Below are 10501 nucleotides of genomic sequence, written 5' to 3'. Positions count from 1 at the left end.
TGATCTGACATCGCTTCGGGAAATGCATGAAATTGTTCGTAGTTTTCATAATTTTATATGCCCTCCTGGGAATCCAAGATCACCCATAAGCCTAGTGGATTCTTATCAAATCTGCACCATTTTCACTCATGTGTAAACACTTGTACAAACATCAGTGATAAGGAGAGACTGAACTGCGTCTCCAGTCGGCCAGGGGAGGATTTGAGGCTGGCGAAGGGTGTAAATTCCACTACAATCGCTCACTGGCGTTTCCCACACCACTTCCGAGCAGGAAAATCATCACGTGTCTCACGGACGCTCGTCGGCTGTCGCGCTCACTCCCCAATCGATCGCCACGAGCGCGGCCCAAAAAGCTCCGTCGCATTTCCCTCGCTCTCCAGTGCCCAATAAAACGTCCGAGCGGCAGCAAGCCAGCGACTCCTCGACATCGCAGCGCTCGATGCTTTTTCCTGGGCAAAGATCGGGTCAGTGAGTGAGATTCGCAAATCTCAGCAAGTGTGCGCCAGAGAGAAAATCCCAGTCGAAAATTGTGAAGAGTGAATTTCTGCCAGCACCACAATGTCGCCGTCTGTGAGTGTCCTGAAGAGGCATCAAGCCATCCCAGTGCTGAACACTCGAGGAACGCACTACGAAGTGGGATTCGATGTGGTGAGTTGAGAGTTTGTGTTCTGCCATCCTTCGATGGCGTCGCCAAGGCGACACGCCACCGCTGAAAAGGCTTAAAATAGGGCAGGAAGGTCGGAAACACGATGCACGCGCGTCCTTTTGCCTCAAAAACTCCTTCACCTTCACTTTAAACGCGATTTTAATAGTGAGAACAGAGTGTTTCTGATTATGAAGATATTGATGAATTGCTGAGCGAACTAATTGACTGCTAAGTGGCATTGTCTCTTGAGCATTTTTTAAATTCATCGCGAAGTTTAGCTGAATTTACTACTCATTAAACATTTGCACTTGGATTTTTTCTCAACAATTGAGCAATATATCTTTGTTATCAAGAACGCAAAAACGTCCTAGTAAAGTCAAGAGTCAAAAATCTCGTATTTATTTAAACGGTTCTGTAGTTAATTACTATGATAAGGTTGCTTTGATAAGTCACCTTATTTTTTGCTTCTTATTCACCGTAATTCTTAGTTTTTTTCTCATCTTAAGAGACGATAAGAAGATTTCTATTTTAGGCCTGATTTTAGGTGTTTAATCTTATCACGCACGATCATCTTTTTCTTCTCTCTGCTAAAACATAAGTTTATCATGAGGAAAAACGCCCTGAAGCATGAAGTGAAGGGTTTTTATGTGATGAAGCAGCAAAAATGAGTTTCATTTGTAAGATTGTCACGAAATTTTTGCCACACGACGACAATTTTTCGTCGCATTATCAGCAATTTTCATGCCAACAGTGTTGGATAACAGAACATCCTCGATTGATCACACTTTTCTTAAGCAAACAGTGGCGCAGATTTGATGGATAAGCGAGTGACAAAGAGATTAAGCAGCAGAGACAATTTAATCCTTCGATTGCATAGATTGAGATTGAAGTTAAGCACCATGTCGGAACGCCATTCATCAAAATTCGTGACTCAATGGCAATTAATAATCACCGATCGGCGCCCAATTAATGTGCTTTAATCGCAGACAGAATGTCTCTAAAGCGTTTTGTCTCTTCAGGGAAATAATCCAGAGTGTTGAGTCCCTTTTACCTCGGAAAAATGTGTCATTGATGTGATTTATTGGATGTCATTTATAGCTAAACGTACGTTCACTTCTCTCTATAAAAAGTCTTAAAATAATGTCTGTTGAGGAATAACAGAAAATCGTGTGAATGCTTATCGTCTAAGAATAAGTCAGTGGTGAATCATGCCGAAAATAGTGACGCTGGATGGATTTATAAGTCTTGAAAATAGACAAAAGAAAAAGTTGCATATAAAATTCGATGGTTTTCAGAAACCACAATTTTTTGGATCAATTTTTCGTTGAATTTATGATCTTTTGTAAAAGTAAACCAAGCAATCAGGTTGCAAGATTGAAGAAAAATTCAAGTTTGATCAAAATTCCCATAATCGGTCAGCAAATGGCCAATTTTGAAGTGATCTCTGAAATCTAAAATCTGTGTGTTTCTTTTTCTGCAGGGTCGCACCTTTGCGTCGCTGATCAGGGAGTTTCTCACCCTGTCTGAGCCCCTGAACAACACATACTTACCGCTGTACAACACGAGCGAAGGACGAGCTGTGTACAATGAGACGCTGAATTCCGTGCGCGCCTCCTTTCCCCAGTACATCCGGGAGCTGGAGGGAACGGCCGATGGGGCCCAGGTGGAATTCCACAAGGTGAGTCGATGCTTCTTGTGCAACATTGTCACCTGTTCTCGTGTGTCCATTCTAAAATGCCATTGCATCACAGCCCTATTCTCGAGCTCTGCTTCTTGTTCTCGTGTGCGCGCAATATTATTTGCTTGCAAATCCAATTTATTTGTCGCCGTGGAAGGTCAGATGACCTTCGAAGAATGCCACGCGATTCACGGTGTTGCATTAGATTAATTGGCTTCTCTCTTTGCCACGGCTGCAGCTCTTCCTCCTGCACATGGACGATATCACGCCGAAAGCCGTGGCGGGCAGGAATAGTGTGGATCAGCCGATTGGCTGCACCAGCATCTGCGTGAATCAGCCCGGCGAGGAGTTGATTGCCCACAATGAAGACACTCTGCCAGAGGTGATGAACTTCTTCTATCTCGTGTCGGCGCACATTGTGTGCGATGAGCCGCAGGGGAAGCACAAGGTGAAGGAGGAGAAGTTCACGTCTCTCTGCTATGCTGGACATCTTCCTGGCTACACCATGGGCTACAATCACCACGGATTGATCTTCACCATTAACACGCTGAGCGCTGACACGCTGCACAGTGGAAAGACTCGTGAGTATTCCCTTGATTCATCCACTGAGAGATCATCAATTGACGCTCTGATCTTCCTTTCTCAGCTCGTCACTTCATCACTCGCGCTCTGCTCAGCGCAGACAACTTCGTGCAGGCGCAGCACATCATCAGAGACGCTGGCGTGGGCGCAGCCGATGGCTGTTCCATCAACATGACCTTCCTGCGCCAGGATGGGCCCAGAGTGTTCCACAACATCGAGATGGGCCCGGCGAAGAGCAACGAGAGTCAGCTGGAAGTGAAGACAGCCGCCAAGGGAGAATACTTGGCGCACTGCAACAAGTGAGACATCTTTCTTTGCCTCTCAAACACTCGCCCTTCAAAGGCGCTCTTCTTTGCAGATACCTTCGCTTGCCGGTACCCGAAGTCACGGGACTCATCATTGATTCCAGTGTGGAGAGAATGCTGACGCTGCGCAAGCTGGGAGAGCCCAAGAATCGCGCTGATGTCATTGAGATGCTGGGCGATGAATCGTCCAAAATCCACCCAGTCTTCCGTGGAAGACGTGACGATCCAATCAAGACGATCGCCGTGGGAATTTTCGATTGCATCGCACGCACGTGGACTCTGTACTCGGACAATCCCAAGCGCAATGAGCCTCTCGTTGTCCTGCCACTCGTGATTAGAGACTAAATAGAGAAAAATCCCACCAGCTTTTCATGTGAGAAATCCCAGGTGATTTCTCTTCAGCCGTTTTCTTATCAAATTCACCACTCCAAGTGATAAGGCATTTCAACATAAACCCAGCAATATTGGAACAACGTTGCAAAATTGTTCGTTATTAATTAAATTATATATCAATGGCTAATCGAGACTTAAAACATACGACTTTTATTCTCTCCACTCTTCTGATCTTGATACATTTTGCCTTTTGCTTTTCTTAATTGTTGAGTGTATTTTTGTGTGTCCCTTTAAATTGTTTTCTCTGCTCAAAACTTGTTTTAATGTCAATTCTTAATGCTAAATTTTTATCCATCTTTATACTTTTTTTTTAATCTTTTTATAAAGTTTATATAATATAAATTACTCTTTACGAAAAAAAAACAACTCCCAAAGAAAGTTTTCTGTGTGTTTTCTCATTGTATATATATATAAGTTAAAAAAGTACACAACAATTACGCGCCTTGCTTAAATATTACAACTAAAGATATTCTCGCAATAATATTTAACTCAACACTCCTGCAATTGTTGTCTCTCTTCAGCGCTGTTACTATTCAAGTTCATGAGCTTTTTTCTAGTCTTTAATGCTGTTTTTGGTTGATTCTCCATGTCGTCAAACTTGCATCTCAACAGCGAATTTTACTGTTTTTTTTTTCTTTCGTCTTGTGACACAAATTAAATTGCCAGATACTCAATAATTCATTATCGTGAAGCTCATAACAAAGAAGTGAACAATCACTTCTCATCATGCCATGGAAGCGATTTTCGATGCATTTCGCAATGCCTTAAAAATGCAGCATAAATGTGGCAGAAATCACGTGACTGTAAGCAATTTAGAAAAAAAAAGAAATATCGGTTGTGGGACAAAAAAGTCCATCGTTCAGCATTTATCTAGTCTTTCTGCCACAAAACACTTGAGAATTTCCTGTCTGTACATTATTTGTTTCAATCGGAAAACAGGGGGAATGAGTCAAATTGGCGGCTATGAGATGCAACATGCACAATTTATGCTCAATAACGTTCTCGAATTGTCTCTGAAGTCTAGTAGAAAAATGTTGTAAAAAGGCATTATCTCGATATAAGATTATTGCGTTATCGTTCTTCTTCTTCTTCTCTTGCTATTGAGATTTGGGGTGAACATTTCAATGATTTCCTCCTTCATTTTTTTAATGTATTATTTCTTCTTATAAATCATCAGAGTGTTTTTTTTTCAATGATGGTCAAAATGTATGGATTCTCTCAAATTGAACTGAAAGGAGACAAAATTAACAGAGACAAAATCACAATATAACAATTTATAGAGAAGACAAAATTATAGTGAAAAAAAAAATCTCCGTTCGAATAGAAAAAGAAAAAAATCTTAATACATTACACGCTAATTGCCAAATTCAAAGGTGAGGAAAAAGAGTTGAACATTGAATAAACATTATGGAATCTTATAGAGTAATTATTTACGATAACTTATCGAACTTTTATCCTCTTTTTCTCTCTTTCTCTCTCTCTCCCCCTCTTTTGCTCTGTCGCTCTTGCAAAATCTTTAAATTGTTGAAAACTTGAATTCTCGATTCAATTGCTATTAAATGTTTAAGAATTGAAAAATATTCTTCTTTACACCTTTCCTTTTAAACAGTGTTTGCGTGTAGTTTGACGCTGTTCTATTATTTTTGAAGTTTGAAAATGTTTGTTTGTTTGTTTTTTGAGAAAAAGATTAATGTTACCACCTAACTGAGGGCTTCTCCCTAGATCCTACAAGAAACGTTGTCGTTTACTGCCTAAGGATTCCATATTGACGTCTAGTGAGGGACTTGCCGGACGTTTACAGTGGCGGGCTACTTCTCCGGTAACGAACGCATAAAGCTCAGGACCCCTGAAATGGGAAGGAAGCAGACAAAGCCTATGAAAAAGAGTGCTAAAAGCTCAGAAAAGCAAAGCTTTCGAATAAGACACAATATCGCTCAATTTTCAGCTAAGAAAGCGTCTCAACTTGCCTGGATCTTCGTGCTAAGGCTTCTTTGAACGTGTGCATCTCGGGCTCCGTGGCCAGAGGCAGCTGAGGACTCACAAAAGGTGTTGCACCGTGTTGCATTAAATTGTGATGATTGTTGATGTGTTGTTCTGGCTTCGGAGATGATCTGCTGACAACAAAGAAAACACAGAGAAAGAGAGAGAAAATGCATGACAATGACTCTCGCGATCGGATTCTCGCTCGCAGTTCTTCCTCACCTCATTTGGGAAGCTCGAGATACGTGAAGTGGTGGCGGAGGCTTTCCGGCCAAGTAGGAGAGGAGATCTTCGCGTCTGATGTTTCTTCGGCGCTTCTTCGCCCAGGCTGCGATCTCTTTGTTACGTCTTTGGTAGCCACATTGCACGGCAACATCGCCAATTCTCCGCAGACCCTCGGTGGAGTCTGTGAATCAGGGAAATGCACACAGTCAGTGGGTGACATCAGTGGAAATGTACTGGGGCAAGAGAGTCACCTTTGTAGAGTGTTGTTATGGTTCCGGCAGCTGTCTGAAATGGCAACCACAGGAGCCCCGAATCGTGGCCACTCGATCGATCTGCCCGTCGAGCGTGTGCAGTGCGGCAATCGGTGGCGGAGCGCCAGGAGAAAAGAGAGAAGAGATTCGTGAGTGTGTGAAATCAAACAAAATGTCTGACAAATTTAGCCTTGTCCTTGACTCGTGCCTCTTCTGGACACAAAGCAGCCACCCCTGCTCTGGCCACTCGGGCGCTTCTCACCTTTGTAGAGCTGCGCCACTGCCGTGGCGGACTCCTGAAAGGACCTCCACACATGCTTAATGACAGCATCTCGCTCCGCGATGAGTTCCGTCTCGAAATCTGGCTGATTCTCAATCGCCTCCATGTACTGATTCTCAATTGCTGCTATCCAGCTCTCCTCGCTGTCCGACTGCATCCTGCCGCGCGCACTTCACTTTGTCTCTACACGGAAAACACGTTTGCACTGCTCACGGGCACCCCACGGCACTCCTACGACCAGTACAGGGAAGAATTCAGTGGCGAGGAAAAAGACTGAATTTTCAGAGCCATGTTGAATGATTCCATCTGACGTTCAGGGCTGCCAATCTTCCAGTTGTGAAAGTTTTTTTATGGCCCAGTTATAAAAATTTATGGCACGCGAGTGAGCTTTTCAGAGGAGATCCAATGGAAAGGGAAAATCTGGTGTTCGTGACGGGATTTGGTCCCTTTGCCGGTCACGAGTCCTGCAATGCCAGCTGGGAGGCCGTCAAGCTCCTGCCGGACACGGTGACGGTCAGGGAGACGAGGTATCGCATTGAGAAGCTGCAGGTTCCGGTGGTGTACTCGGACGTGGACAAGATTGTCCCCAGGATCTGGGACAAGAATCCTCTCGTGAGCACTCAATCCTTCGCCACAGACTCTCAGCTTGTCCTGCAATCTAATGCCTGTTGCTTTGCAGCTTGTCATCCACTGTGGCGTCCACTCGTCAGCCAGCAAAGTGCACCTGGAGAAGTGCGCCTACAAATCCTCCTATCCCAATCCGGACTGGCAAGGCGAGTGTCTGCCCTCGAGCTCAGCCAATCTCTGCCGCCATGGTCAAGACTGTGATAAACTGGAGACTTCGTTCAACGTCCACAAAATCGCCGATGAACTCAATGAGAAGCATAAAGACATCTTCTCTGGATCCACTGACGTCGGCCAGTGAGTCATCATTTCTTTATCACCTCCCAAATCAAGCTCTCAAGATGATTTTCCCTTCAGCTACCTCTGCGGCTACATCTATGTGAAATCCCTGGATTTCTGCCCGTCCAGAACGCTGTTTATTCACGTGCCAAAAGTGGAGATCATCGATCCTGCGACTGTCCAAAGGGGAATTGTGGATGTTATACAAAAATGCCTGGAACAGATTTGAGAATTTGAGGATTTTGAGCATGAAAATTAAAACTTTCCGTATGTTTTAGAACTGTTTATTACTTTTCTTCCTAATATTAAGAGACAATATAATTCAATTGGGGTTTCTTTCTTCATATATTCTCTGTAAATAAACATCTTTGTCACATGCAGCTAAGAAAATTCCTCTGAATTCTTGTTGCTCTCAAAAAATCCAGTTCTCAAAACAGATTAAATACTTTTTTTTCTTCAATTCACTCTAAATATGCACAGCGTTTCAGCTGAAATTGGCCTAAAAATATTCATTCACTGGGCTTTGGATAGAAAACACAAGATTAATCAAGAAGAAATGAGCTTAGAAACTTAGGAAAATTCTCAATGATTCTTTTTAAAAGCAGCTTTTGGTTTAGTTTCATTATATTTTCGTAACTATTAAACTTCTATGTTTTTTTAGTAATGTTATTCTAGGTTTTTAAAATTAAATTGACTCTGGTTTCATGCGAGAAAACTAATAATTGGAAAAATTTTCCTCTTCTATATTTTCTTTTCCATAATTCAATTATTTATATGCAATCATCTATCAGATGATTAACTAACTTACTAATTAATCCATCATTAAATGTTCTCCTTGTAATTAACATGCCTTCAATCAAGAACACTGTAAACGGGATGTGCAATTTCTGGAGACTTGAGGAGATTTTTCTCTCACTTTCTTCTTCCACCTCCTCAAAACTATATTGCAAAGCATGGCGTATTTCTTTATCCTAAGAGAATTTCTCTCATCTAATTAACTTTACTGCCAATACTGCAATTTTCTCTTACACTCCTATCGCGATGAAGTTCGCTGATTTGTATGGCACACGCTATTGTTGCAAAATCATTTGCATGTTCTCAAGCAAAGAATTTTTGCACTAAAGGGACTTTTTTTCTCATATGTCATCACCTATAATTTATCCTTGTAATTTAATTTACTGATATGCTTAATTAATTCTCACTTCATCTCTCCCATTCTAATCATTCTAACACGATAAATTTATTTATATTGCACGCCACACGAAAAAATTCTCTATTCTTTTTTTTTCCTAAAAATCATTCTTTTCTTTCATCAATCATTATATGTGAAATCCTCTCCTAAACATTTTTTTTCTTTCTACACTTCTGAGACGATAAAAAACGGAGGATTTTGCGGCAGAGAAGAGACAAAAATTGTACTTTCAATCGAGATTTGATAAGTGTTTTTTTTTCTGTTATCGGTAAAGAAGTTTGCGAAAAAGTCAAAGATATACTTGAAAAATTCGGTAAATTGCAAGGCACAGAAGAAGAATTTATAGTTTTTTGTTCTTTTCTCTTTAAAAAATGTAATATGTCGGTGGGCGAGAATCATCTTCTCATTATCCCAGTTGACAAGGAGATCTTAAAAGATATTCTGTCTGACTCAGTGACAAAAATTCGATATTTATACAAACACAAATTCATTCTGAAGAGTCTCTCTAAGCATTTCAATCACACACTTTCTTTCTTTCTTCCCACAAAAATTTCTAATATAACACATTCATTGTATTTTCTCCATTTTCTCTCTTTCTCTCTACCATAAGAACTAAGGTTGAACAACCATTTCTCGCGCAAAAAAGTGATGATAAAAATTTGTGTGCTTCATTTCGCCAAGTTAGAAGATCGGAAAATGTAACTTTCCCTCCAAGTAAAGTTGGAGAAGTCAATTGGAAGAATATATTTTTCTCTCATTTTGAGAAATTACTAATACTAGAAATGCGAATTTCTTCAATTGTTTTTCTTTTTCTTCTACAAATTCGCCAGTTTCTTTTTTTTATCTTATTCTTCTTCATTATTTTTTTTAATTCATAGAGAAATTGCTTATGTATTCATTCTCAAAAAATATGGTGTAATTGTCTTTCACTAGGAAATGAAAATGCTCAGCACTGAACAGTGAGTCTTTTCCACACACCAAAAAAGAATAGCACAAATCACTCTCTCAAAAAAGAAAACCCATAGATTGTGGAAAACCAATAAGTTCTGAATTGGAGAAAAGCATTACAAGGTCTGCGCTTGAGGCGCTTGACAATTTGTCAGCAATAAAAACTCACTGTCGGCGTGCATTTCTTCTAACACTCTGTCGTGGACCAAAAAATCCATATCTAGTAAAATCCTCCTACACAAGAAGGGACGTTTTCTTTTTTTTTATAATGTTCGTCACAGACTAATTTGAATCACACACCATCTTCGCACTTTTTGCTAATTTCCCTCATCGTCAATCGTGGACTAATTCAATAAAATCCCTACAATTCTCCGGTCAAAATACAACAGTTAAAAAAATATATCAATATATGACTATACATCTGATGGATGTAAAATATCTCACGGTACTGTAACTCACACTCTCCCTTGGAGTTCCATCCATCCATCTCTCAATTCCCTGCACACACTCTCCTCGGCCTTGTCGTGGCATCTCGAAAGGTTGGTCAGAAATCACAATGTGAAGATCCTCTTTAAATGCCCCAGCGCAAATACCGTTGTCGCTGCTATAAAATAATCTCGGGGGTTTCTTGGGTGAAGAAGGTCGCCTCGCACGCCTCAAAGAGATCCGTCTGCGTCTGGGCGGAGCGGCTCATCTGGCTCCTCGACGCCGCTATCGTCTGCTGCAGCAGAGCATTGATGTCTATCGCTGGCCACGAGACCAGCGAGACGTTGTGTCATAAGGCGTCGCGGACGCACTCTGAGCACTGCAGCACGGACGCCAGGCTGCTGTTGGACGTCGTGGCGCACAGGTCGCGGGTGCTGGTGTAGCTGCCGTACTCGTGCGCGTAGCAAATCCCGCCGTCGCTCCCGTCCGACTCCTTGCGCCGGTGGAAGTGATGGTGATGATGATGGTGGCTGTGGGCCTGCTCCTGCGAGCAATACCCATTGTCCTCGACATCCTCGCCCATGTCCACTTCCAGGGTGCGCAGGAGGACGCTGTTGAGACTCGCCTCGCGCCTCAGCGACCCTATGCGCTCCCTCTCCGCCGAGCACCGCCTGATGGGCGTCCCCTCGCGC

The 10501-nt window shown here is 42.1% G+C and overlaps 3 protein-coding genes across 3 annotated transcripts; 2 read left to right on the top strand and 1 right to left on the bottom strand.

Moving 5' to 3' along the window:
• Window positions 1–151: 151 nt before the first annotated feature.
• On the top strand, window positions 152–3744 carry LOC132262684 (beta-alanyl-dopamine/carcinine hydrolase). Its single transcript, XM_059762024.1, has 5 exons — window positions 152–648; window positions 2127–2324; window positions 2563–2905; window positions 2971–3205; window positions 3265–3744. Exons 1-5 carry the CDS (start codon window positions 559–561, stop codon window positions 3554–3556), a joined length of 1158 nt encoding a protein of 385 aa, XP_059618007.1. The 5' UTR covers window positions 152–558; the 3' UTR covers window positions 3557–3744.
• Window positions 3745–3785: 41 nt separating this feature from the next.
• On the bottom strand, window positions 3786–6610 carry LOC132262686 (HUWE1-associated protein modifying stress responses). The gene is made up of 5 exons (XM_059762027.1): window positions 6323–6610; window positions 6061–6141; window positions 5807–5990; window positions 5572–5715; window positions 3786–5450 (listed from the first exon to the last, which is right to left on the bottom strand). Exons 1-5 carry the CDS (start codon window positions 6495–6497, stop codon window positions 5330–5332), a joined length of 705 nt encoding a protein of 234 aa, XP_059618010.1. The 5' UTR covers window positions 6498–6610; the 3' UTR covers window positions 3786–5329.
• Window positions 6611–6648: 38 nt separating this feature from the next.
• LOC132262688 (pyroglutamyl-peptidase 1) lies at window positions 6649–10422 on the top strand. Its single transcript, XM_059762028.1, has 3 exons — window positions 6649–6952; window positions 7020–7261; window positions 7322–10422. Exons 1-3 carry the CDS (start codon window positions 6746–6748, stop codon window positions 7470–7472), a joined length of 600 nt encoding a protein of 199 aa, XP_059618011.1. The 5' UTR covers window positions 6649–6745; the 3' UTR covers window positions 7473–10422.
• Window positions 10423–10501: the final 79 nt, after the last annotated feature.

The sequence above is a fragment of the Phlebotomus argentipes genome, unplaced genomic scaffold (genome assembly GCF_947086385.1).
Source record: "Phlebotomus argentipes unplaced genomic scaffold, Phlebotomus argentipes genome assembly contig_15, whole genome shotgun sequence".
Taxonomy (NCBI): domain Eukaryota; kingdom Metazoa; phylum Arthropoda; class Insecta; order Diptera; family Psychodidae; genus Phlebotomus; species Phlebotomus argentipes.
Note: the sequence above shows the minus strand (reverse complement) of the source record. Positions and strands in the feature narration are given on the sequence as shown.

What these genes read in the sequence shown, in the direction of transcription:
- LOC132262684 (XM_059762024.1), top strand. Translation starts at nt 559, where the DNA reads ATGTCGCCGTCTGTGAGTGTCCTGAAGAGGCATCAAGCCATCCCAGTG. An exon ending in GCTGCACAGTGGAAAGACTC is followed by an intron (nt 2,906 to 2,970) that starts GTGAGTATTCCC and finishes TTCCTTTCTCAG; the next exon opens with CTCGTCACTTCATCACTCGC. An exon ending in TACTTGGCGCACTGCAACAA is followed by an intron (nt 3,206 to 3,264) that starts GTGAGACATCTT and finishes TCTTCTTTGCAG; the next exon opens with ATACCTTCGCTTGCCGGTAC.
- LOC132262686 (XM_059762027.1), bottom strand. Translation starts at nt 6,497, where the DNA reads ATGCAGTCGGACAGCGAGGAGAGCTGGATAGCAGCAATTGAGAATCAG. An exon ending in CATAACAACACTCTACAAAG is followed by an intron (nt 5,991 to 6,060) that starts GTGACTCTCTTG and finishes CCTGATTCACAG; the next exon opens with ACTCCACCGAGGGTCTGCGG. An exon ending in GCCTTAGCACGAAGATCCAG is followed by an intron (nt 5,451 to 5,571) that starts GCAAGTTGAGAC and finishes TTCCCATTTCAG; the next exon opens with GGGTCCTGAGCTTTATGCGT.
- LOC132262688 (XM_059762028.1), top strand. Translation starts at nt 6,746, where the DNA reads ATGGAAAGGGAAAATCTGGTGTTCGTGACGGGATTTGGTCCCTTTGCC. An exon ending in TCTGGGACAAGAATCCTCTC is followed by an intron (nt 6,953 to 7,019) that starts GTGAGCACTCAA and finishes GTTGCTTTGCAG; the next exon opens with CTTGTCATCCACTGTGGCGT. An exon ending in GGATCCACTGACGTCGGCCA is followed by an intron (nt 7,262 to 7,321) that starts GTGAGTCATCAT and finishes TTTTCCCTTCAG; the next exon opens with CTACCTCTGCGGCTACATCT.